General features: G+C 52.0%; 2 protein-coding genes across 6 annotated transcripts in view; both read left to right on the top strand.

Annotated features, from left to right (window-relative positions):
- Positions 1-7,958: 7,958 nt before the first annotated feature.
- On the top strand, positions 7,959-17,604 carry GPR4 (G protein-coupled receptor 4). 5 transcript variants are annotated; one of them, XM_034986778.1, is made up of 3 exons: positions 7,963-8,040; positions 9,360-9,608; positions 14,815-17,604. In XM_034986778.1, exon 3 carries the CDS (start codon positions 15,600-15,602, stop codon positions 16,686-16,688), a length of 1,089 nt encoding a protein of 362 aa, XP_034842669.1. In that variant the 5' UTR covers positions 7,963-8,040; positions 9,360-9,608; positions 14,815-15,599; the 3' UTR covers positions 16,689-17,604. The 5 variants fall into 5 exon arrangements, with proteins under 5 accessions (XP_034842668.1, XP_034842669.1, XP_034842670.1 ...); XM_034986779.1 differs by lacking the exon at positions 7,963-8,040 and adding an exon at positions 8,642-8,926; XM_034986777.1 differs by lacking the exon at positions 9,360-9,608 and having other exon boundaries at positions 7,959-8,040.
- Positions 17,605-20,463: 2,859 nt separating this feature from the next.
- The window catches only part of LOC117998148 (optic atrophy 3 protein-like), a 55,375-nt gene continuing 50,031 nt past the window's right edge, over positions 20,464-25,807 (top strand). Inside the window, exon 1 of the mRNA XM_034986781.1 lies at positions 20,464-21,521. Coding sequence (XP_034842672.1) covers positions 21,380-21,521 — 142 coding nt within the window. The 5' untranslated portion in view covers positions 20,464-21,379. The remainder of the gene's footprint in view (positions 21,522-25,807) is intronic.

Here is a 25,807-nt window from a genome sequence, read left to right as displayed (position 1 = left end):
CATGGCAGAAGAATAGCAATAGAAGGGCCTGAGGCAGCTGAGCTGATGGCGGATTGAGGAGTAGAGGTGAGGAGAGGGGTGTCCTCTGGTTGTCCTGAAAGTGCGGACAGATCAGGGTTTGGGCACAGGACCACAAAGGCCTGACCATAAGGGATTTCGGTCCATTTTTCTGCTCAGACGTTCCTATCCTCTAGCTCCTATCGAGGCCAACAGTGTTACAAAAAGAAGCAGAAAGGACGGAAGCACACGAGGTGTCCTTTTTAGGCCTTTTCCTGCTCGATCAGAGAGAGAAGAACAAAGGGGAACCGTGACTAAGCGAGTCTCCGGCAGGAGGAAGGCAAGTGTGGGAGCCTCACCGAGGAAGAGGGTCGCTCAAGCCGCTGTTGGACCTTGTCTCTTCGTGGTCACCAAAAAGATGTTGCCAGGTGAACTGGGGACACCCCAGGCCCCCCCCCCCCCGGTCTCGACCTAGCCGGACCCAAAGGAGTCACTGAAGGTTTCTGGTCTTCTCATGAGAAGGAATTCAAGGACAGACATGCAGCACAGTGGGAAAGGGTGTGGGTTTGGTGCTTTTTCTTTTTCTTTCTAAGATTTTATTTATTTGAGAGAGAGAGAGGGAGAAAGGACTAGCAGGAGGAGGGGCAGAGGATGAGGGAGAAGCAGGCCTCCCGCAGAGCAGGGAGCCCGATGCGGGGCTCGATCCCAGGACCCTGGGATCATGACCTGAGCCAAAGGCAGACGCTTCCCCGACTGAGCCACCCAGGCGCCCCCACTAGAAGTACTTTCAATCTGAGAGCAGGATCGAGAACGCCAATTAGCCCATGTGTAAGGACAAATGAGAGCCATGAAAAAAACCCCAAAAGGATGGAACTCCTCTCTAACCCAGGCAACTTTCTCATGAGCTTTCTCCGAGATCCAGCCCCAGGGAGCTGTGCCCTCTTAGGTGAGGGCCCCACCTGGGTAATAGCTTCAATCAGTCCCTTTCTGGAAGCACGCAGTCAGAAGTATCTTGGATTTTATGCTCATTGAGGGATCACACCTGGTTATTTGGAAGGAAACCTTAAACAGGAGTCTTAAGATCAGCAGCCGTTATAAGGACATGTATGGCCGTCCCATGCCCAAGAAAAATACAAGTATTAAAAGAACAGGTAAGGCTTAACCGGCTGAGCCACCCAGGCGCCCCAAATAAAATCTTTAAAAAAAAACCAGGTAAGACAGAGAGAGCCTGATTTCTGAGCCCAACACCATTACACCCAAGGCGCTGGTGGTGTCCCGTGGAGTGGCAGGAGCTTGTCCCATGGGCAATAGGTTCTCCCCTGACCACTATTCAGGACACCTCCAGAAAAGAACAAGTAAGAAAAAAAGACTGGAGCTAAAGAAGACTTACCAAGCCCCATGGAGGCTCTCGGATTCACGCTGTAATCCCCGTTCGGGCCACCAAAAATGTTTCAGGATCATTGAGCACAAAGGTCAAGAAAGAATACTTGAGATGTTTTATGGTGCAACTCAGTAAGTTTATTTAAGCAGCAGGGGGACAGACCCCAGGGCAGAAAGTGCACTTTTGCAGCTGGTGGTCATATGCCTAGTGCTCAAGGGAGACGGGGCATGCAGGAAGTATCAGATCATAAATGTTTTCTTCAAATTTCTACTCATAAAACTACTTTTCCAAGATTTCTTACTGCTTCTTTTTTAATATTTATTCGAGAGAGAATGAGAGACAGAGCAAGAGTGGAGAGGGAGGGGTAGAAGTAGACTCCCCACTGAGCAGGGAGCCCGATGCAGGACTTGATCCCAGGACCCAGGGATCATGACCTGAGCTGAAGGCAGTCGCTTAACCAACTGAGCCACCCAGGCACCCTTTATCATTTGGTTTGATATTAACTATCGATGAAATATATAGGCAGCCATGAAACCCTTCAAGGATGTTGGGGCACCTGGCTGGCTCAGTTGGTAGAGCATGTGACTCTTGATCTCAAGAGTTGTGAGTTCAAGCCCCACCTTGGGTGTGGAGTCTACTTAAAAAAAAAAGTGTAGGGGCGCCTGGGTGGCTCAGTCGGTTAAGTGACTGCCTTCGGCTCAGGTCATGATCCTGGAGTCCTGGGATCGAGTCCCGCATCGGGCTCCCTGCTCAGCAGGGAGTCTGCTTCTCCCTCTGACCCTCTCCCCTCTCATGTGCTCTCTCTCATTCTCTCTCCCTCAAATAAATAAATAAAATCTTAAAAAAAAAAGTGTATCAACCAGCACTTATTTAATCCTTATCAAAACTACGCAGGCTATACATACATCCTACTTCTGGGCTAAAGATCAACATTTTGGGGCATCTGGCTGGCTCAGTCCCAGTTCGTAGAGTATGCGACTCTTGAGTTCGAGGTTGTGAGTTCAAGCCCCACATTGGGCGCAAGCTTATAGAGCTGCTTTCAGGCAAACAGCCTTGAATGACGGAATGGAGGAGGGGACCACAGCGACCTCAAAATATCCATAGGCTCTCACTGACCAATGAGCTACTTAGAACCAGGTGCAGTTACCAGAAAAGGGAGAATTCCATATGTCGCCATACATCCTCATCTTCTCCCTTTATTTTTTTTTTTTTGTATTTTTTAAAAAATATTTTACTTATTTGACAGAGAGGGAGGGAGAGAGAGAGAGAGCGCACAGGTAGGGGAAGGGACAGTGGGAGAGGGAGAAGCAGGCTCCCTGCCGAGCAGAGAGCCCCACGTGGGGCTCGATCCCAGGACTCCAAAATTATGACCTGAGCTGAAGACAGACACTTAACCGACTGAGCCACCCAGGCGCCCCTACATCTTGTTTTTATTTTTTTTATTTTTTTTTTAAAGATTTTATTTATTTATCTGAGACAGAGAGAATGAGAGAGACAGAGAGCACATGAGAGGGGGGAGGGTCAGAGGGAGAAGCAGACTCCCTGCCGAGCAGGGAGCCCGATGCGGGACTCGATTCCGGGACTCCAGGATCATGACCTGAGCCGAAGGCAGTCGCTTAACCAACTGAGCCACCCAGGCGCCCTACATCTTGTTTTTAATGTTGGAGGCACTTGGAGTTGCTTTGGGGATTTTTTTTTTTTCCTGTTCTCTAGCTCAGTAGGTCTCAAAGTTGAAGGTGTGTTAGAATCACCTGCAGGTTTGTTAGAATGAAAATGCATTTTCTCCTAACCACCCATTCAGAGTTTCCACTTTAGTCAGTCTGGGGTCCTCCGGAGAAAATTTGCATTTCCAAAGAGTTCCCAGATGATACTGATACTGTGAGCACCACACTTTGAGAACAACTCCTCTCATAGAAACATTCTAAGGTAGCAAACATAGGATTTTCCTGGACAAAACAATACATAGGACTTTTGTGGAGGGGCTCCTGGCTGGCTCAGCTGGTAGAGCGTGCGACTCTTGATGTGAGGGTCAACAGTTTGAGCCCCACGTTGGGTGCAGAGATCACTAAATAAGATAAAATTTAAAAAAAGAATTTTGTAGAACATGACACATTTGTGTTTCTTTTCCTTGTCTCAACTGTCAAGATGGTCTCTTGGGTCGGAAAGTTCAGAGCCTTATAGTTTCAGAGTGACAACTTCGAAAGCCCATCTCTTCCTAAAAGAGGAAAAAATTATTGCAGGAGAAGCCTGCAAAGGCCCCTTTGTCCAGTAAGGAGGATTGTCCATGAGTCTCCAGAAACAGCTGCCTAAGCTATAACGTTTCCAATTGCAATACCCTTCAGAAATGACAGCCCCCCCCCCCCCCCGCATGAAACCTGAAATTCTAGGAGGGTGTTCAATCATGCCAAAGGGTTCCATCCCTTCCATCTTTCTGGCCAAGGATCTGTCAACACAAAATGAACAAACCTTTTAGAATCCTTTTTTTTTTTTTTTTTAAGTAGACTCTACGCCCATTGTGGAGCTCAACGTGGGGCCTGAACCCATGACCCCGAAATCAAGACCTGAACTGAGAGCAACAGTCAAACGCTCAACCAACTGAGCCACCCAGGTGCCCCTCTTTAGTATCTCTAAAAGTAAGAAAGAGAGTTTTATTTGAGCCCAAATTAGGACAGCTGCCTGGGAAACATGCTCCGGAGAATCAACAGTTTTTAGAGGGTTATCTTCTTTACATCTTGTCAAAGCTCAAAAGATTATAAATTAACATACAGGCAGGAATCACAAGTTTTAATGCCAAGGAATGCAGGGAGGGGCGCCTGGGTGGCTCAGTCGTTAAGCGTCTGCCTTCGGCTCAGGTCATGATCCCAGGGTGCTGGGATCGAGCCCCATTTCTGACTCCCTGCTCCGCGGGAAGCCTGCTCCTCTCTCCCACTCACCCAGCTTGTGTTCCCTCTCTCGCTGTCTCTCTCTCAAATAAATAAATAAAATCTTTAAAAAAAAAAAAAGGAATGCAGGGAGTAGGAACCCTGATCAGTATCTTTTTTTTTTTTTAGATTTAGAGGAAGGCAGATCCATCCTCAGACAATGGTGACCCTGAGGGGGCAGAGGAAGACCAAGGGGGCAACCAGGAGGGCTTCCTGGAGGGGATAACCAAGTTGAATATTGAAGGACAAGGAAGAAATGAACCAAGTGAGGGGAGTGTTTCAGGTGCAAGTTCTGAGGGTTTTGTCTCCCTTCCTCCTATTTCCCCAACAAACTGACAAAGCCCCTCTGGGTTCCAGCATCCCCCCTGACCTGAGAGGTCACTGTAAGGGATAGATCTGTCACCCCCACACAGGCTGCCAGCCCTGGGAGGGAAGGGCCACAGCTGTTGTGGTCCCTGTTGTGTCCCCAGAGCTGCCTAGCACGGCAGCGGGGGCTCAGGGAATGTTTGCTGAATGAATATTCGAGTTTTCTGTGTGTGTTGAAGTGTGTGAAAGAGTTGTGTCTTATATGAAGGGGATTGAAGTTCAAATGCCTCAACCCTCAATTTCCCACCCTGAGAAATAGTGTAACAGTGGTTAAAGCATCAGAACCCAGCTGCCAAAATTGCTGCCTTTTGACAGCATCTGTGTGTCAATGTTCTCATCTGTGAAATGGTAACTCCCTGTAGGGTTTTTTGAAGATTAAATGAGATATTCATTCGAAGTGCTTACAATAATGCCTGGAATGCAGTCAATGCTCTTTGCATGTTAGCTGCCCCCCCCCCAATCCTGTCTTCTTTGCTGTTTCAGCCAGAATTCTCTCCTGTCCCCATCTTTAATCTCCAACCATTTGAGTCACCCGTATTTGCCCTTCCCTGTGACATTTCGCGCCTCAGAGCCTCTGTACATGCTGTTCCCTCTGCACCCGCCCCGCTACGCCTGAACGCGTCCACGTGGAGAACTCCTACTCAGCCACCACCACTTCAGCCGTTATATCACCCCTCCAGATCTCCAGGTTTCAGAAGCCAGTTTCTGCCGCTCTCGGATCAAAGTCTCCTTTACTGTCCCCCACCTTCTGACCCTTCTCAACGGTCCAAGTTCTGGAGGGGGAGGGCCGGGGCTAGTGAAGCAGCCTTTTCATTGGTTTTCTTGGTGCTCTGTCGCCCTCTTGTGCCCAGTCTCAGACCTGCGTGGAAGAAGAAATGCGATTCTCTCCCAGTGACCCGCCCCCCCCCCCCCCCCCCCCCCCCCCCGCCTCCCCCCCGCCTCCGGCCCAGAGTCACTCTGAGCCTTTCTCTTCCTGCTCTGGACCTTAGGAGACTGCCCCGTGTGGACTCCATCCATGGGGCTCCCTTGCCCTCCACGTTCTGATTGGGTTCTGCCAACTGGAAGCACTGACAGGAAATCAGAATGTAGGAGGAGAGAGGTGGGAGTATTTGGGGGGGCCTGTCCTTGCATCCCTGCTGTTCTGGAAGTGGCTGTGTTCTCTACCTAGAGTTATAGGTTCTACGGGCTCCTCTCCAAACTCCAGCTTCCTGCCCTAAGGTTGGTAACGGCTTGGCTCTCCCTGTGGCTGGTCCCTTGGTACCGCCCCACACTGTGTGGGTTCCTTCAGCCTGCCCACCCCTCTGAAATGTCCCTTCATAAGTGCTCCCACTTAAGCTCTGAATGGCCACCTATTTCCTACCAGGACTGGATCAGCAGAAACCTAGGGTGAGCCCAAGAGAGAAGGGGATCCTCACCTCCCAGTGGACCCTTAGAATTTCTTTTTAGGAGGAGCTTGGAATGACCAAGGTTCTGACAGGAGGGCCCTGTGGGACTTGTCTTGAGAACGATAGGATGTGTATGGGGTTATTTGTGGGGAGGGGCTACAGCCTTCCTGATCTGATACCTCCCTTCGTGCTTTTCCTGACTGTCTCCTTGAGGGAAGACAAAAGGAAAATGCCTTTATTTGCCTATGCATTGCTTGGGTGCTTAGTTAACTCTCTCACTTTCTGTGTCCCTCAAGAGCCCTGAGAAGTAGGTAATATGGCTCAGAGAGGTGAAGTCACTTGTCCAAGGGCACGCAGTAAATGACTTTAAGAATAGCTACCTTAGGGCGCCTGGGTGGCTCAGTCGTTAAGCGTCTGCCTTCGGCTCAGGTCATGATACCAGGGTCCTGGGATCGAGTCCCGCATCCGGCTCCCTGCTCCGCGGGAAGCCTGCTTCTCCCTCTTCCACTCCCCCTGCTTGTGTTCCCTCTCTCGCTGTCTCTCTCTCTGTCAAATAAATAAATAAAATCTTAAAAAAAAAAAAAGAATGAAAGAAAAAAGAATTTGAGAACAGGGCGCTTGGGTGACTCAGTCGGTTAAGAATCCCTCTCTTGGGGCGCCTGGGTGGCTCAGTCATTAAGCGTCTGCCTTCGGCTCAGGTCATGATCCCAGGATCCTGGGATTGAGCCTCACATCGGGCTCCTTGCTCAGCAGGAAGCCTGCTTCTCCCTCTCCCCCTCCCCCTGCTTGTGTTCCCTCTCTCACTGTCTCTCTCTGTCAAATAAATAAAATCTTTAAAAAAAAGGAATCCCTCTCTTGATTTCGGTCAGGTCATGATCTCAGGGTAGTGAGATCAAGCCCCATGTCGGGCTCCATGTTCAGTATGGAGTCTACTTGAGATTCTCTCTCTCCCTCTGCACCGCCCCTCCCTGGCTCTCCTGCGCTCTCTCCCTCTCTAAAAAAAAAAAGAAAAGAAAGAATTTGTGAACCCAATAGCTGTCATTTCTGAGTGCTACGTGATGCCAGGTCTGTCCATAGTGCTTTGACCAAGAATGAATTCTCACGACCAATTTATGAAGGATGTGATGATCATAATAAAAATCAGCAAATACTGTTTTACCCTTATGTATTCACTCCCTGAAAACATGTCTTGCATACCTATCCTGTGCCTAGCCGCCTTCCAGGCAACAGACACACAACAGTAAACAAACCAGATGCAGAAATGACTCCTCCCCCATCTAGTGGGGGGACAGATAATTTAAAAAGTTCTGTGGGGAAAAGTAAATAAAACGGGGAGGAATGGAAAGCACTGGGCGCGAGGGCGAGGGTATGTTTTATTGACTTGATAGTATTGACAAAGAGACTGAGTGACCACTTTGACAGAAGAGGAAACTGAGGCGCAGAGAGGCCATTAGCCTAAGGTCTGGCTAGCCAAGAGACAGGACTCCTTACAGAGGTGGCCCTGACCCCAGGAGGGAGGACTTAGACTCGTTTGTCCTCTCCCTTGGGAAGGGAGGCAGGTAATGACCAGAAAGTTAAGGACTCAGGTCTCAGAGGGGAGGAAATGAATGGCTCAGCTCAAGGAGGGTCAAAGGCTGAGTGAGGGCTGGGTCAAGCAGGAGGTGTGGGGTTGGACGGAGGGGAAGCAAAGGGGTTAAGGAGATGGGGGCCTCCAGGCTGGGGACTCGGAGGGGTTCGGGGGGGTTGCTGCGGCAGCAGGTGAGGTTTCCCCGGGGCTGGAAGCCTGGAGTAGGGTGAAAGCCCGAAGGGGTTAAGGGGCGGTGCCAAGGGAGGGGTTAACGGGGGCGGGGCTGTCGGGGGCGGGGCTTCGGCCGGCGGCTCCTGCCCGGGGCCGGAGCGAGTCGCCCCCGGGTCCCTGCGCCGCGGTCGAGCCCAGACGTCGCCGCAGCCGAGAGAGGCGCCGCCCGCCCCGTCCAGCCGCCGCGCGCAGGTAGGCGCCTCTCCTTCCCCTGCCCGCGCCGGGCGTCCGGCCCCCGCGGGGCCCCTCCTCGGCGCTCCCCTCGGGGGCTCTGCGCCCCTGCGTCGGTGCCTCAGTCTCCCGCGCCGGCCGGTCCCCGCCCCTCTCCGGTGGTGGCGCTCCCGCCGTCTCCCCGCGGACCGTGTCTGTGGGTCTGTCTCCCTCTCTCCGCCCGTCTCGGATGGGTCGCTGTCTGCGGTCCTCCCTCCCTCCGGGTGGGCCTCTCCTTCTGCATCTCTGGATGTCTCTGTGTCTCGTTCTTTCTCTCTGCTTCTCCGTCTGGCTCTGGCTCTGGCTCTCTCTCCGTCTCTGTACCCATTCTCCCCGTCTCCCTTTGCCTCTAACCCTCAGTCTCTCGAGCTCAATCCCTCTGCCTCCAACTCCGTGGTTCTCCCTGTCTCTGTGCATCTCTTTGCGCTTTCTCTTCCTGTCTCTCTCCTGTATTTCTGTCTCTTACTCTGTGTATCTTGAGACCCTCTTCTGGCACCTTGACCCCATCGTCATCTCATTCCAAATTCTGGTGCATCCCCAAGCTTTCCGCTGGGCTGAGGAGCTGCTTGGGAGTGTGGGGGGGGGGGGAGTAGGGTTGCCTTGGGACAGGTGGACTCTGAGGGACACTGTAACCCCAGTGCCCCCTTTAGAGAGTCACCCCACTGCTCCTGAGGTCGCACCCACCCCACCCTCCAATTTCAGGAATTCCTGGCTGGGGGGGTAGACTTCCTCCCCCACTTCCTCCCTTCCAGGATTTGGCTAGGTCACCATTAACTCCTTCCTGCCTCCACCTCACTCCCCCCACCCCCTGCTTGCACTGGACATCCCACCACCCCCAACAAGGCTGAGGGACAGCTCTGGAATTTCTGTGAGCCACTGTTCGGGGCGGGATGTGTGTTGTGTACTCAGGCAGGATGTGCGCTGGGGGATTTACTTGCTGGCACAGATGGAGATGATAGGGGCCACCCCCTAGCGCCCCCACGCCACTCGACCCCCACCACCAGCCCCCCCCCCCCGAACCCACCAAGAGGGTACCTCCCAAGCTCTGTCTCTGCAGATGAACTCAACTTCAGGTTTGGGTTGAGGATGGGGAGGTTTCCCTTTCTGAAGGGTCCCAGTAGGAGGAAATGAGAGGGATGATGGGTGGCTCTTGAACTCTGGGAATCGTAATCAAGAACCGTTAGGTGTGAAGTCTTTGAATGGAAGGATTCAGGATGTGAGAATGATCAGAGGGAGGACTGGGGCTCCACAACCTTCAAATCACAAGTCCTCAGGATATATGAATCCTTCAATCCAAAAAGATTAGTGTCGGAATCTTGGGCAGCTTTCAGTGTTCCAAGCAGAGAGAGCTCAAAGGGCTTACCGAGCCATCAAGGTCAAGCACCCATGTTACAGATGGGAAAACTGAGGCCCAGGAGCCGAAGTCCTCACAATGAGTCCGTGCCATTTCAACTGAAGCCCAAATCCAGAGAGCTGGCTTCCTTTGCTGCCACTAAGTCGGATTAATTTGGGAAAAGAGGTCTTCACAGTGAGGAGGGAAGAATGCCAGGGTGAGTATGAAAAGCTGGAATCCAGAGGGGAGCCTTTGAGAAGCAGAGAAGAGAAAATATTTCCCAAACCATGGTGCTGGGGAGGGGAGAGGGGACAAGAGTTGGTTTGGGTGGGAGGGGTGGATTTTCAGAGAAGGAGGGAAGAGGGGAAGGGAAATGGGGGGGGGGGCAGGGATTAACTCTGGCCCGCTTCTGTCTCCTGACCCTCCCCATGAAGCCCACTGCTCCCTCGGGACAGGGCCTATAATTTGGTTTGTGTCTAGACAAATAATAACTCAGCTGGTGTGAGCGAGCTGGAGGGATGAGGGCAGGCCAGCAGGGCGGCCAGGGGATGGAGGCAGCCTAGGCTTCTGGGCTCCTACTAGTTCCCCAGGGCAGGGAGAATTTAGGAGCTAGGTGGAGGTGACAGCGCACTCCCCCCAACCTCCCGTGAACCCCCCATATTTTAGAATTCTGTGCCACCTTGGGCCTTCAGGCTGCTGGGCGGTTAACAAGCAGAAGAGAAAAGGGGGGAAAAGGAAGAGGGATTCACGGTATGTAGAGTGTGTTCCCATTTCTGTAAAAAAAGAGGGGAAATACGTATTTGTGTTTGCTGGGCCAAGATAATAATCACTGAGAGTTTAATAATAGATGATGAAAGTCGTAGAATGTTTAAAAAAAATCATAGAGCGTTCTAACAATAGAACTTTAGAATCTTGGAATGTGAGACTCCTGGAATATTAGAAACTTGAAGGGGAAGGACATGGAAAGCCGCTAGGATAATAATAATAGAATGGAAGAAAGGTAAAGCTCTAGAATGTTACAATAATAGAACAGTAAACCATGAACAGGACAATAGATCCTGAGGATTTTTTGAGTGCTGGAATGGACGGTGTCGGAGGGGTCGAGTAGGAGGACCCTGGTGTCCCTTTTGGGTGGTGTGGGAGCGGGAGGGGGAGATGGGGACCCCTTTGGTAGAAATGGGGAAACTGAGGCCCAGCGAGGTGGTCACGGAGGCCTGACTGCCCCCTGGTTTCCGCCGGCCGCCAGGGCACCAGGTGGGGAGCGAGGCGCGGTGATCACATTTCGTCCCCTAATGAGCAGACCGGAGCTGGCCTGTCCCCCGGGGCTGCCAAGGGGGTGGCGGTAAGCAGGAGCCGACAGAGGAGGGAAGGGGGGCAGAGAGGCAGTCTGGTGGCTTCTAGGACAAGGCTGGTGAGTGAACCCTGAGGGTGGCCAGGGATGGGGGGAGCTGCATCACCTCTCCCTCTGGTCCTCTCAACCCTCCAGAGTCCTTTAGCCTTGCTGGATTTAAGAGTGGCCCAGAGACTTATCTGGCTTGAGCAGCTGAGGCATAAAGCGGGGGCCGGGGTATGACCGGTCCTTCTGGTCCCCTCACTATCACTCCACACTTGAGCTTATCTCTCTGCCCTTTCCTGGGAGGGGCTAGCAGGGACCAAAGAAGGGGGCCTGGGGGATAGGGAGAGCTTCTTTTTAAAGATTTGGGGGTTGAATCCCAAATAAAGCTCAAGCTGAAGAGGAGCTTGACCCCCCAGAGGCTGGGCAAGGGAATCAGGTGTTGGAGGGGCACAAAGACACTGTGGTCACTTGCTTTTCGGTGGTGAGAAAGTCCTTCCTTCTATATTTTAGCAGATTCTCAAAGGGGGCTGACAACCCCAGAAAGACTTGAGAAACATTACAGGAGCACAGGGAGTGAGGAGAGAAAACATTCGGGGAAAGGGGAAGCTCTTGGGTTAAGAATGACGGGAGATCTGCCCGGTCCTGACACATCACATGACTCAGACAAGGGTCTTGCTGCTCTGGCCCTCAGTTTCCCCACGTGTACCAGGAAGGGGTCAGAAATAGCCTTGCACTCCCAGTTGGGGCATAGAGACCTGTGGCATTGTGGAATTCTTAGAGTCTCCGTTCTGTGATTTTGAGGGTTTGATGGTGGGCAGATCTCAGGTGGGGAGAAGAGAGGGCTGAGTACCCCTTCCCCATGCCCAGAAGCCCCAGGAAGCAGGTGGGTTGAGGAGGGACGGAGGAGGGTGAGGTGAGCGCCCAGCTGGTTCCCCTCAAGGAAATTAGCTATGAGAAGTGTATTTCCTCTGGCTTCCGGAAATAAGTCTTACGCCTGTTGTACCCACTCCAGCCTCAGCTGAACCCAGGGGGTTTGGACAGCGTGGGGCCAAGGGAACTCCCAGCCTTGGTTCCTTTCTGGTCTCAGCTCTTCTGTGCCCATGGAATAATAATAATTGTTCAAATGCTGCACATTTTGTAGATGATAGGATGTCCTATCAAGGATTTTCTTGTCTGTGATGTGAATAGTATAAAAGTTCTGCCCCCCCCCCCATACAGAAGGGGAAACGGAGACTCTCGAAAAAGAATGAATTTTCTCGATGTTACAAGAAGAGGGAGAGACAGAAGGTGAGAGAGGAGGAGACCAGGGGTCAGAGAGAAGGGGAGATTTGAGGGCAGAGAGAGGACTTTTTTTTTTTTTTTTTTTTGAGTGACTTGGTCTGGGTGGGGAATATTCGAAGGGAGGGGCTGGATTGCACTGTTCAAGCCGGGGAGCAAGCTCTGTCTCCACCCTTTGTCCACAGGATCCAGGAACCTCTGTCTGCGAGTCTGGGGTGGGGGCAGCCTGGGGTGGGGGCAGCCGCTGGGTTGCTAAGGACCCCACAGGGGGTAGGGCTTACTAAGCAGGGACTCAGCCCTGACCTTTCAAAGTCAATTATGTAGCGGATAGATCCTGCCCTTTTCATTTTTTTCCCTTCCAACCTCTTTCCGTGGGACTCTGCAGGGACTTCTTTGAACTTGTAGCTGCCTCAGGGGGAGAGAGAGCCTGCATTGCAGGATGGGCTGACCAATGCCTGTTCCTTCAACCCACAGTCATTTATTGAGTGTCTACTATATGCTGGGCCTCTCCTGGGTGCTGGGAGACAGCAGTCAACACAAGGTTACTGCCTTCCTGGAATGTCCATTTCAGACAGACAGACAGATAGATGGGAACAAGATACAAGGTGATGTGAGGAGAGAGCCCTGGGGGTGGGTGGGTGGGACTCTGCGGGGAAGTGAAAGAGGTGAGAGAGCTGAGTCCTAAGAAGATCTGAGAAAGAGCAAAGGTTTTGAGGCTGAAAAGAAGGTCATGGGTCTTGAGCCTGCTGGGGTGGGGGAGGGGAGGTGGGGGGAGGAGGTCAAGCAGTGCCTTGTCACCTGGGGCAAGGAGTTTGGATTTTACCCGAAGTCCACTGGGATTTCCGGATTTCAAGCAGAGAAATAATGAGAGCTGATTTTCATGTTAACAAGACCTTGGTGGCTGCCTTGTGGGAAGTGAGTTGAAGGAAGCCAGAATGGCAGCCAGAAAAAGCAGTGAGGAGCTACTGCAATTGTCCGAGCAATCGAGCAATTGGCGATGGTGCTGCAGAGCAGACACTGGCAGGGGGTTCCAAGAGGCATGCATGGATTCAGGGTTTATTGTGGAGGTAGAGCCAAGAGGACTTTCCCATGGAAAGATGCTTTGGCATCTGGGAGATTCCCAAGAACCTGATGTGTGACGCTGGGCTCATCCCTTCCCCTCTCTGGGCCTCAGTTTCCTGATAAATCCAGTTGACTCAACCAGTGGTTTTCTAAGTGTGTCCTGGGGGATTCTTCAGAGGTGGCCCCCCTCCTCCCACCTGATTTCATTGAGAGCACAGAGCAGCTTCTTTTTTCCATTGTCTTAGATGGCTTTCCAGTTTAAGATCTTATTTTAAATAGATAGTAATAATAACAATAATAAAAGTGTTCACAGCTTAAAAAACTAACCCCACACAAAGCTCTGGATAGAGTGGCTTCCGAAGGTGCCTCTGATTCAGGATGTCACTCCCCTACCCTCTGGGGCTGACAATGGTCGGAGGTTTGGTCCATGACTGTCCTTTGCCCTGTGTTTGCAGGTCTTCCCAAGGGGGTGACATGCCCAAGGTTCTCACTCAGGAAAGTTGGGGTGGAGCAGAGGCAATGAGGGAAGTGTTCTTGAGGGAGGGACTCCAGCCCTGTTTCCAGGGCTCCCCTTGCTGCCTGAATGTGATCACACCCAGCAGCCCCTCCTTTCTCCCCTCTCCCCGCTAGCCCAAAGCAGCTATGGTTCCCAGCCCCCAGTGCCCAGCCCAGGGCCCCTTTCTGTTCAGTTATTCTTGGGTGGAAACATGCACAGGCTGCAGAAAAAGGATGAGAGCCGAGATTGTCCCTCTGTCATCATCAGGACCTTGGACAGGTCTCCAAACCGCTCTGTGACTCAGTTTGTCAAATAGGATAATGGTACTTTCCTCTTAGGGTTCTTGAAAATGTAATGAATTAATACCCATAAAAGTGCTTAGAACAGGGTCTGCGATGTGGAATAAATCAATAAACCTTAGCTGTTATTATCTGTCTTTATCATTGTCAAGAATGGGGTGTCCTGGGTTAGTAGTCCCCGTTATGTCATGGCTTTGCTGTGCATCCTTGATGGGAGTGAGCAGTCTTTCTGAGCTTCATCTCTGTCTGGGAAATGACAGGGTTAGCATTTCCTGAAACATGATAAAATACTTGTGCGTTTTAGATGGTTTCTAGCTAAATTCTGAGTGGGGTCTTTATATGCTTTTTTTTTTTTTTAAGATTGTATGTATGTATGTATGTATTTATTTATTAAAGATTTTATTTATTTGTCAGAGAGAGAGAGAGAGCACAAGTAGGGGGAGTGGCAGGCAGAGGGAGAAGCAGGCTTCCTGCTGAGCAGGGAGCCCGATGAGGGCCTCCATCCCAGGACCCTGGGATCATGACCTGAGCCGAAGGCAGACGCTTAACGACTGAGCCAGCCAGGCGTCCCTGTATTTATTTATTTGACAGAGAGAGACAGCGAGAGCAGGAACACAAGCAGGGGGAGTGGGAGAGGGAGAAGCAGGCTTCCTGCCAAGCAGGGAGCCCGATGTGGGGTTCAATCCCAGGACCCTGGGATCATGACCTGAGCTGAAGGCAGACGCTTAATGACTGAGCCACCCAGGGGCCCCCTGAGTGGGGTCTTTAACATCTATCAGGGAAAATAGATCCGGACCCCCAAATCTGCATTTACACAGATCTGTTGCTTAGAACGAGGCTCAATTAGGTATCGCCAGGGTGTCCACCCTCTGCAGCCCGCGGGTTATGGTGAGGGGTGTGGGGAGAAAGGGGTGTCCGTGACTCCCATTACCGCAGACCTCTCTCCCCACAGGCACTGTAAAGTCAGCTTTGAACTGTGAGGCGGGCCACCTCATCCCAACTGCTCAGTTCTCACCACGACCAAGCCGGAGCCCTACCCCTGCCCCCCTCAAATTCCTCACTCCATCCGTAATCCTTCTCCATAATAGCCCTTACTCACCTCCTTCCTGTTTCTTAAACACCCTTCCCATTTCCCAGACGGAGGGTACCTCTTCTTCCATAATGTTCTCTTCATCAGTCACCTTGTTTCCTTCTTTCTTATGGGGGTCCTAGGAAGCGCCAGCGCCCCCACTGACCGTGCCTGGTGTTTTCTACCCTCCCTAACTGTAGTCTGTCCTGTCTCAACACTATCGCATATATTTCACGCATCTTCCACACCCCCATCACTTCACTGTGGCCAAACAGTACTTTCTGCTGATGCCTTCATCTCCTCCATAAACACCCCCCTCAGCCAATTCTTGTGCTACCCCAAAACTCCCTCATTTACACTCTGATTGGGTCTATAAACACCCCCTTGACAGAGCTCCTTTTTTTTAATCCCACCATCCCCCGCCCTGAGCTTCCCTCCTGTCACAATTCTATCCTTCCTCCGACTTTTCCCTCTCAAGCTCTACCCTTCCCCGCCCAGGCTAGCCCACGATTCAGGGTCACCCTCACCTCTTCCTTGTAGACTGCCCCCCACCATGTTCCCCTGAGCCTCCAAGGAGGGGGCTCAGGGGGCCCGATGGCCTCCCGCCCCCCGTGGCCCCACAGCCCCCGTGGGCCAGGGGAAGTGCCTCAGAAGGCCCAGCGCCGAGGATGGGCAACCGCACGTGGGACGGCTGCCATGTGGACTCGCGCGTGGACCACCTCTTCCCGCCGTCCCTCTACATCTTCGTCATCGGCGTGGGGCTGCCCACCAACTGCCTGGCCTTGTGGGCAGCCTACCGCCAGGTGCGGCAGCGCAACGAGCTGGGGGTGTACCTGATGAACCTCAGCATCGCCGACCTGCTGTACATCTGCACCCTGCCGCTGTGGGTTGACTACTTCCTGCACCACGACAACTGGATCCACGGCCCCGGCTCCTGCAAGCTCTTCGGGTTCATCTTCTACACCAACATCTACATCAGCATCGCCTTCCTGTGCTGCATCTCGGTGGACCGCTACCTGGCCGTGGCCCACCCACTGCGGTTTGCCCGCCTGCGCCGGGTCAAGACGGCCGTGGCCGTGAGCTCCGTGGTCTGGGCCACGGAGCTGGGGGCCAACTCGGCACCCCTGTTCCACGACGAGCTCTTCCGCGACCGCTACAACCACACCTTCTGCTTCGAGAAGTTCCCCATGGAGGGCTGGGTGGCCTGGATGAACCTCTACCGGGTTTTCGTGGGCTTCCTCTTCCCGTGGGCCCTCATGCTGCTGTCTTACTGTGGCATCCTGCGGGCTGTGCGGGGCAGCGTGTCCACCGAGCGCCAGGAGAAGGCCAAGATCAAGCGGCTGGCCCTGAGCCTCATCGCCATCGTGCTGGTCTGCTTCGCGCCCTACCACGTGCTCCTGCTCTCGCGCAGTGCTGTCTACCTGGGCCGCCCATGGGACTGTGGCTTCGAGGAGCGCGTCTTCTCAGCCTACCACAGCTCGCTGGCCTTCACCAGCCTCAACTGTGTGGCTGACCCCATCCTCTACTGCCTCGTCAACGAGGGGGCCCGCAGCGATGTGGCCAAGGCCCTTCACAACCTGCTCCACTTCCTGGCCAGTGACAAACCACAGGCGATGGCCAACGCCTCGCTCACCCTGGAGACCCCGCTCACTTCCAAGAGGAACAGCATGGCCAAGGCCATGGCAGCTGGCTGGGCGGCAGCTCCGCCCTCCCAAGCGGACCACGTGCAGCTGAAGACGCTGCCGCCCGCACAGTGACCCTCCACTCGTGCAGAACCCCCCCACTCCTCGAATGTTATCCCACACTCCCTTCCCTCCTGGTCTGATGTAAGCAAACTGTATGCAAACGAGGCCGTGTTCCTAGTCATAAGAGTAGAAGAAAAAAACAGGAGAACAGTGAGGCTGGTGGGTCAGTCATCATCCTCTACCATGACCCCCTAACAATTCGGTTGAACTGTGCCTAGCATTGTGCTGGCTGGTGCTAGCGACACAGCGGTGACGAATGGCCCTCCTTCACATGCTCCCACTCCGATGGGGGAGACAGACCTGTCCCCAGACAGGGAAGACCCAGAGTGCATGGGGCTCACACAGGGGCGCCCAGAGGGCATCTGACCCACGCTGAGGGTCAGGGAGGGCTCCCTGGAGGAGGGGACAAGGAAATTAAGTCAAATATTCGGTCTCCAGAAGGTAATGACAAAAAGAGAGAGAGGAAAAAAAAAGGATTATTTCCAACAAGGAGGTAAAATTTGGGGACTGAAGGGGAAGATGGGAGAAGAAATTCACCGAGGGGAGAGTGGTCATTTTCACCCTTGGGAAGCCCCTGGTCATCTGAGGGAGTGAGGGCAAGAAGAGCGTGAGTTTCTAGATAAACAGCATTTTCCAAGTCAGGACTGAGGGGGAGGCAGACTCAGAACCCAAGTGAAGGGCAATCGGGGCAGACCAGCTGGAGGAGAGCTGAGCAGGGCAGGCTTGGGAAGGGGCTCAGGACAAGAGAAGGGTATTTATTCATTCATTCATTCATTCATTCATTCATTCAATAGAGATTTATTTATATCCACTCTCGGCCCAGCCCTGTGTTGGCTGGGGCTGGGGACGCAAGGGTGACCAAGACAGCCCAGGCCCCCACCCTCATGGAGCTCATGGTAAATAAGTAAATAAAAATAAATATAATGTTTGGAATTGATAAGTGTCCTGGGGAAAAAGAAAGCCGATTGAGGGGACAGAGAATGACACAGACTCGGATCTAGAGAAGGAGGTCAGGGGAGGGCTCACTGGAAGGTGACATTGGAACAAAGAGCAGGTGTGGGGAGCGGGGGGGGAGTGGTCAGCCCTGTGGCTGTCAAGGGGAAGAGGACTTTGGGCAGGGGGAACAGTAAGTGCTAAGCCTCTGGAGCGAGAGAGTACCTGAGTTTTGAGGGAGAGCAAGTGGAGTGGTGCAGCTGGAGCAGGTGGGAGGCCAGGAGGGTGAGAGGAATGGTGGATGATTGATGGGACTGGCAAGGGACTGTCAAGGGACTGGCCGATCTTTGGATCAGGGTTTTGTAGGTCCTGGGGAGGACTTTTCCTTTTACTCTGAAATAAAGGAGAGCCACAAGAGGGCTCTTGGCAAAGAAGGGATGGGATCTGACTTAAACGTTAACAGGATCCCGGCGGCCCCTGAGTGGGAAACAGAATATGGGAAGGGCAGCAGCCTGGAGGCCAGCGAGGCCAGTGACAGGTGACTGCAATAGTCCAGGCGGGAGATGTGGGCAGCTGAACGGGGTAGGGGTGGGGTGGCGTGAGGGTGGGGGTGGGGTAAGCAAGGAACAGTGGTCAGCTTTGGGATTTATTTTTAAGGAATACCTTAAAATGATGGAGAAAGCACAGGGCTTTTGGGGATTATGTAACACGAGCCCCTTGCCCATCCTGAGAAAAAGGTTGACCAAGGGGCCCGAACCGGAAGGACCTCTGGGAATGATCCCAGGCCCTATTCCACGGCGGTCACTGGAGAGGCCAAATGATTAGGCCAGGGTCACACAGCTGGTGAGTCAGCGCTGGGGTTATCCTGGGCTCCCCCTCCCCTCTCCATCTCTGCCTCTGTTCCCATGCCCTAGGGTGGCCGAGGCTGCCTGCCTTGGCTGATGGGGTCACGCTCCCTCTCTCCTGGCCCTCAGGGATCACCAGGAATGGGCATCCATAATCAGGCTGGAGAGCCGGAGTGGGCATCCAGCTCTGGACAGGCCTCGCCCTTTCTGACAGGTCACCTCCCTCCCTTCCTCCCAATGGATGTGTAACAGGCTCCAAGCTCCTGATGGGATGTGAAGATCCTCCTCCCCCCCCACACACACCCTCTTGTCCCAGAAGTTCCCAGAAGAGGTTCCTGGAAATCCTTCTCAGAGAAAGGAAGAGGAGGGAGGAGGGGAATGAGAAAGAAAATGAACTTAATGAGGAAAATGGTTTTGCGGGGGTGGGGGGGCGGTGACTGCGATGCAGGAAGTTGGGGCTTTGGTATTGGGTGCGGAGAGAAAAGGGGGAAGCCTGGGATCTATGGGGCTTAGCAATTTTCCCACCCCAAAGCCATAAAGCTACTGGGATGGAGATGTAAGGCCAGACAGAACCTTTTGGAACACAGTCCCCTCAGAGAATCAGATGAAAGCCTGCACTCTACTCCTCCACCAAATGCTCATTCCCATTCATTCAATAAATATTTATTGAGCATCTACTGTGTGCCAGGCACTGTTCTAGGAGCTGAGGAAACAGCAGTGAAATAAACAGAAAAAAAGTCACGTACAGTTTGGAAGTTTCCTAAATCCATCACGGGGACCTCAGCCCCCGAGTAGGCCCCTAGGCCCCTGACTAACACCCCAGGAATCAGGAGAAGACTTGGCTGGGACTTGAGAAATTCCAGCCTTGGCTCCATTCTGATTACTCCTGGAACTTTGGATAAATCCTTTTCTTCCTCTGGCCTCAGCTGGCCAGTCTGTAAAATGGGAAGGGGGGTGTCCCAAGGAGATAATGGACCTTGAATAGGCCCCACGCTCTATCACACCTTCAGTCCAGAAGGGATCTTGGGGAAGGGTTGTGGTTTTTTGTTTTTTAAATTTTATTTATTTATTTGACAGAGAGAGACACAGCGAGAGAGGGAACACAAGTAGGGGGAGTGGGAGAGGGAGAAGCAGGCTTCTCGCAGAGCAGGGAGCCCGATGCGGGGCTCGATCCCAGGACCCTGGGATCATGACCTGAGCCCAAGGCAGACGCTTAACGACTGAGCCACCCAGGCGCCCCTGTTTTTTTTTTTTTTTAAGATTTTATTTATTTATTAGAGAGAGAGAGTGGGGGCAGAGGGAGGGACAGAAGGAGACTCCCAAACAGACTCCTGGCTGAGCGCAGAACCTGACCTGCGGGGCTCGATCTCACGACCCTGAGATCATGACCCCAGACGAAATCAAGAGTCGGACTCTTAACTGACAGAGCCATCTAGGCGCCCTGGAAGGGTTCTTTTTATGGAGCCTTGGTATTTTAAGGAATTTAGAATATCTGGGTTCATGCATGTCAGTACCATCATTATTACTGATGGAGAAACGGAGGTCCATCCGTGTCAGGGATTTGACAAAGGACACTGAAGGAGTCAGAGTGGATGCCGAGGAAAGCCCTGGGTCCCCTGGAACCCCCCTCCCCCCCCACTCTGCCTTCTGAACCAGTTTCCTCCTACACATCGCTCCTTCTGCCTCTCCTAGACGTTCTCAATTACCCATCAAGAGTCCGCCATCCAGAAATTTCTCAACCCCTTCCTGACCTTGTTTATATGATCTTGCTCCCTGTTGGCTAAAGGAGGACAGTCTGGGACATGTCCTTAAACTACTTCTTCTTTTTTTTTTTTTAAACAAGATTTTATTTATTTGACAGAGAGAGACACAGTGAGAGCGGGAACACAAGCAGAGTGGGAGAGGGAGAAGCAGGCTTCCCCGTGGAGCACGGAGCCTGATGCGGGGCTCGATCCCAGGACCCTGGGATCATGACCTGAGCCGAAGGCAGATGCTTAACGATTGAGCCACCCAGGCGCCCCCTTAAACTACTTCTTGAACCAGCTCCCTGGGGACTCTCGCCCACCAGTGGAGGAGGTGGGGCTGCTTGAAAACGGGTATGGTTTTATCAGCCAAGACGCCGGGCGGGCTGAGAAACCTTCTGCCGGCCCCCGGCCCCCTCTCTGGGCCTCAGCTGGGATTCACTATTTCTGGGGATGAGATGCACCCTCAGGCTGGAGTTAGCGATAACAGCGTTCAGACCTGCAGAGCAATAAAGGCTATTTCTCGGGGGCTTATTGTGACTGGCACCATTCTAAGCACCTATCACGGTTCACTCACTGTTTCTACATTCAAGATTCTCATGCAAGCCTTACAACTGCCCAACAAGGTGTTAATTATAATTCCCATTTTGTAGACGGGAATACTGATGCCCAGAAAGGTTACGTCACTCGCCTAACATCACAAGCAAGTAAACGGCGGAGTTGGGATCCCAACCCAGGTCTGTATCACTACATGGTCGGTTTCTTCTTACTCCCAGTGAGAGCTCTAACCAGCGGGGAAAGCGTATTTGGGACTCATTAGCCCTAATTAGGACTAATTAAGAGCCTCCTTTAAGAGGGGAAGCCACCTAAGTACAAGACGTCACGAAGGAACACGGTGACAGCAGCCAAGGTGGGCGTGGGAATCCAACCACGCTCCGGCCAACAGCCGTTTAACGGCACCGCCCCCTGACCCGCCTCACTTCCGCCTTTTATTTGCATATTCAGCGATCGGACGTCAGGCGTCAGCGTCGACGCGGTGACATCAGGGAGCGCCCCTGCAGTGCTCCACCCCCGAGCGTACGCACGTACGCACGCACGGAGACGAACGGGCGGGGGAGGAGAGAGAGAGCGCAGGCGCCCCGCCCAGTCAGCAAGGTTGCGCGTGCCCAGTGCGACCGCCAAGATGGTGGTGGGCGCGTTCCCTATGGCGAAGCTGCTATACTTGGGCATCCGGCAGGTCAGCAAGCCGCTTGCCAACCGCATTAAGGAGGCCGCCCGCCGAAGCGAGTTCTTCAAGACCTATATCTGTCTCCCGCCGGCTCAGCGTGAGTTTGACCCCACGTCCCTCCAACCTTTTCATTCTCCAACCCCTCTCTGGTGGTTGCTCAGGGGATGGACTTCTGTTTACAACCAATCACAGCCTGAACCGGCAAAGTCCTGCAGCCAATAGGGAGGGTTTCTGGAAGAAGGGCATGCGGGTAGCCCAATAGTACGAATAGGCGTGGGGCAGGGGGCAGGGCAGGGCACCAGCGCCCGAGTTGGGAATACCAGCCAATAGAGAAGAGAGCGCGTGGAGACTGACGTCCAGACGAACCAATAGTTTGGGGGACGGGAGTAATATGGGTGGGACATCCCAGGACTGCGAGGAGTTAGGGGCGGGACCGAGGAGAGACTGCCCGGGTGGTTTGCCGGGCCATCCTTAGATAGTTTGGTTTCCAAAACCCCACCCCGTGCTCCAGTTGCCACCCGCCCCGCCTCCCCGGTCCTGGGAGGTGAGGTACCTAACCTGGCATGGCCTTCAGGGAGGGCTTCCTGGCAGCGGAGGCCTCTGGGCTGGGGCCTGAAGGGTGAGGAGAATCTCCCCAGACAGCAGGGATGATGTCGAGGGAGAGCGGGGAGCATGCTCAAAGGCCAAATGGCTAAGGGGAGCGTACCTTTTTTCCTTATAAGTTTGGGTGCTTAAAGTTTGCGGAATTCTTGGTCCTTTGGTGTTTTGTGGGGCCTCTGCCAGAGGTGCAGATCTTAGAATGGCGAAACGTCGGATTTCACAGTAACCAGACTGCCCTCCTATCCGCCCTTTGACCCTCACTCTGTTTTTGTCCCCACGTCAGGGAGGGGAAATGACTTCCCCACTTTATAGAAGAGAAAACAGGCCTCGAGACCAGAAGTGAATTGCTCAGGTCACACGTGGAGTTTATGCCAAGAATCAGCGCTTGAGTCCTGCACTCTGGATTCCCAGAGTTAGTTTCTGTTTCCTGCCACTGCCTTTCCTCTAAACCCTGCGATGGGTTTTAGCGCCCTGGTGTAGAAAGTGGCCTCTTGGGTCAGACTGCCATGGATTCTAATCTGGGCCCCACGACTCCCTGGCTGAGTTACTTACCCCCTCGGAGCTTCGGTTTTCTCTCCTGTACAATGGGTTTTATATAATAGCAGCATTTAATGGGCACTCGGCTTTGTGCCAGGCCGTATGCTAAGCACGTCACAGGCCTTCCAGCATTAAATCCTCACAAATTATGAGGTAGGCACTGTTATTATTCCCACTTTGTGTATAGGCTCTATGTGCATTTATGCTGTAAATAATACTTACGTTGTTGTGAGGAGTAAATGGATATAAAATGTTAAGTCAGGGGGTGGCACCGAGATATGGCTGTTGTGTAGATGATGTGGATACAGAAAAGAAGAAAAGGCAAACGATCTTGTCCTTGGGAATTTTACATTCTTGGGGCAGGGACGGGGTGGGGGGTAGCCAGCCAATAAACAAAATAAATAGTTAAAATATGAATTATATTAGCTAGCCGTACTTGCTCTGGAGAAAACATTAGGGTTGCAAAAAGAGGACTGTCTGGGGGAAGGTTGGAAGTTTAGATAGGGTGTCAGGGAGACTTCAGTGAGAATATGAGGAGGATAGGAAGGAGCCAGCAGTGCAGGTATCTAAGAAAAAGCATTTTCACACATGCAAAGGCCCTGAGGTGAGAGTTTGCCTGGTAGGTTTGATGAACGGCGAGGAGGCCAATGTGGCTGAGCAAAGGGACTGAGTGGAGACTGGGGAGAGGAGAAACCGGTGGAGAGAGAGGCAGATTGTGCAGGGCCTTTGGGCCACTGCAGTGCTTTGGCATTACTCTTGAGTAGACGGGACTCACTGGAGGGTATCAGCAGAGGGACAGGGTCTGAGGCATATGTTAATAGGATCCCTTTGGCAATCATAGGGTGAGGTTGAATGCAGGGAGGAGGTGACCCCAGTACTCCAGGTGGCAGGTGAGTGGGGAGGAGGGGTCAGTTTCTGGAGACATTTTTTCCCCCTTTTTAAAAAAATGTCAGACCCTCAGAACAGTTGGAAGAAAAAATGGTATAGGGGTGCCTGGCTGGCTCAGTCAGAGGGCATGTGACGCTGGATCTCAGGATCATGAGTTCAAGCCCCATGTTGGGAGTAGAGATTACTAAAAAATAACAAAAAAAGTTTAAGTTATTAAAAATAAAAGGAAGAATGGTACAGTCATCAGTTATATGCCCTTCACCACCTAGTTCATCAGTTATTAGCTTCCAGCACATTTGCTTTGTCTTCACTCTCGGATATGGATGCGTTTATACAAGTATACACACGCTTTTTTTTTTTCTGAACAATTTGAAACTAAGTTGTGGACGTAACACTTTACTCCTAAACATTTTAGCTGGTGTTTCCTAAGAACAAAGACATTCTCGTATATAACACAGCACCAATATCACACTTGAAAAGTTTAACGTTGATAATAATGATATTGATACCAATATTATTTAATATATAACTAATATTTAATATATAGCTCATATTCTGATTTCTCCAGTTATTCCCAAAATGTCCTTTTTAGCTATTTATTATTATTATTATTTTAAAAGATTGATTTATTTATTTGAGAGAGCGAGAGTACATGAGAGGGGGGAGGGTTGGAGGGAGAAGCAGGCTCCTCGTTGAGCAGGCAGCCCGATGCGGGACTCGATCCAGGGACTCCGGGATCATGACCTGAGCTGAAGGCAGTCACTTAACCAACTGAGCCACCCAGGCGCCCCTTACCTATTTATTATTATTTTTAACCTATGATCTGTTCAAGGATCATGCACTGCATTTGATTATCATGCCTCTTTAATATCCTTTAATCTACAGTTGGCTCAGCAATCCCGCCCACTGCCTGTCTTTGTAAATAAAGTTTTATTGGCACACAGCCACGCCCATTGGTTTGCATATTGTCTGTGGCTGCAGAGATGGGTTTCATGGCCCACAAATCTAAAATATTGACACTGTGGCCTTTTACAGAAGGAGTTTGCTGATCCTGCTCTCTACTGATGTTCTTGTTTTTTCTTGTTGTTTTTTTTTAATGGCGTTGACATTTGGAAGAATCCAAGCCAGTTATCCCATAGTGTCTCACATCTGTAGTTTTCTGATTGCTTCCTCTGATTTGATTCACACTGAGCATCTTTGGCAAGAACACCACACACATGATGATGTGTCCTAAGGTCATCACCTCAGGGGGCTCCTGATGGCTCTTTGTTCCGTCATTTGTGATGGTAACTTGGATCCCTTGGTTAAGGTGGTGACCACTAACAGAACCTTTCCTTTTCCCTTTAGTAATGAATACCCAGTAGATTTGTTTAGAAGGCAGCACTGGCAGGATTTCCCCTAGATGGGGCGTGACATGGCCGACTGCAAGGGGGGGGGCGTTGGACAGAAAGGACCAGGAGCTCCCTTTGGGATAGGTTTAGTTGGCGATGCTATTTTTTTTTTTTTTAAGATTTTTATTTATTTATTCATGAGAGACAGAGAGAGAGAGGCAGAGGGAGAAGCAGGCTCCCAAGGAGCAGGGAGCCCGATGTGGGACTCGATCCCAGGACCCTGGGATCATGACCTGAGCCAAAGGCAGACGCTTAACCATCTGAGCCACCCAGGCGCCCTAGTTGGCGATGCTATTAATATTGGACCACACTGGTTTATTATATTTATACTTTTTTTTTTTTTTAAGATTTTATTTATTTATTTGACAGAGAGAGACAGCGAGAGCAGGAACACAAGCAGGGGGAGTGGGAGAGGGAGAGGCAGGCTTCCTGCTGAGCCGGGAGCCCGATGTGGGACTCGATCCCAGGACCCTGGGATCATGACCCGAGCCGAAGGCAGTCGCTTAACCAACTGAGCCACCCAGGCGTCCATATTATATTTATACTTCTAAAATTACGTTGTTACCATCCTCACGCTGCTATTTGCCCTTTGCTGTGGCTCCCCAACCTGTGTGATTGGAATTTTCCAGAGCCTATAGCAGCTGTGTGTTCTCCTGGGTCAGGCCTCCAGTGCTTATCAGCTTATCCAACATCTGTGCCTCTGGCTGAGGTTCTTTTGACTCAGCAGGGTAGGCCTGGCTGTCTTCCTTCTCACAGTAGAGGGTGGAGTGGTAGGTGTGAACAGTAAATGCAAGAAGCATAAATCATCAGTGCTGCACTATGTTGGGGAGGCAAGGATCTCTTCTCTTCTCTTCTCTTCTCTTTTCTTTCTTTCTTTCTTTCTCTTTCTTTCCTTTCTTTCTTTTTCTTTCTTTCTTTCTTTCTTTCTTTCTTTCAATAGAAGTTTATTGAATACACTGCAAGGGAT

The sequence above is a fragment of the Mirounga leonina genome, unplaced genomic scaffold (genome assembly GCF_011800145.1).
Source record: "Mirounga leonina isolate KUSES-001 unplaced genomic scaffold, KU_Mleo_1.0 Mir_376, whole genome shotgun sequence".
Classification (NCBI taxonomy): Eukaryota; Metazoa; Chordata; class Mammalia; order Carnivora; family Phocidae; genus Mirounga; species Mirounga leonina.
Note: the sequence above shows the minus strand (reverse complement) of the source record. Positions and strands in the feature narration are given on the sequence as shown.

What these genes read in the sequence shown, in the direction of transcription:
- GPR4 (XM_034986777.1), top strand. Translation starts at nt 15,600, where the DNA reads ATGGGCAACCGCACGTGGGACGGCTGCCATGTGGACTCGCGCGTGGAC.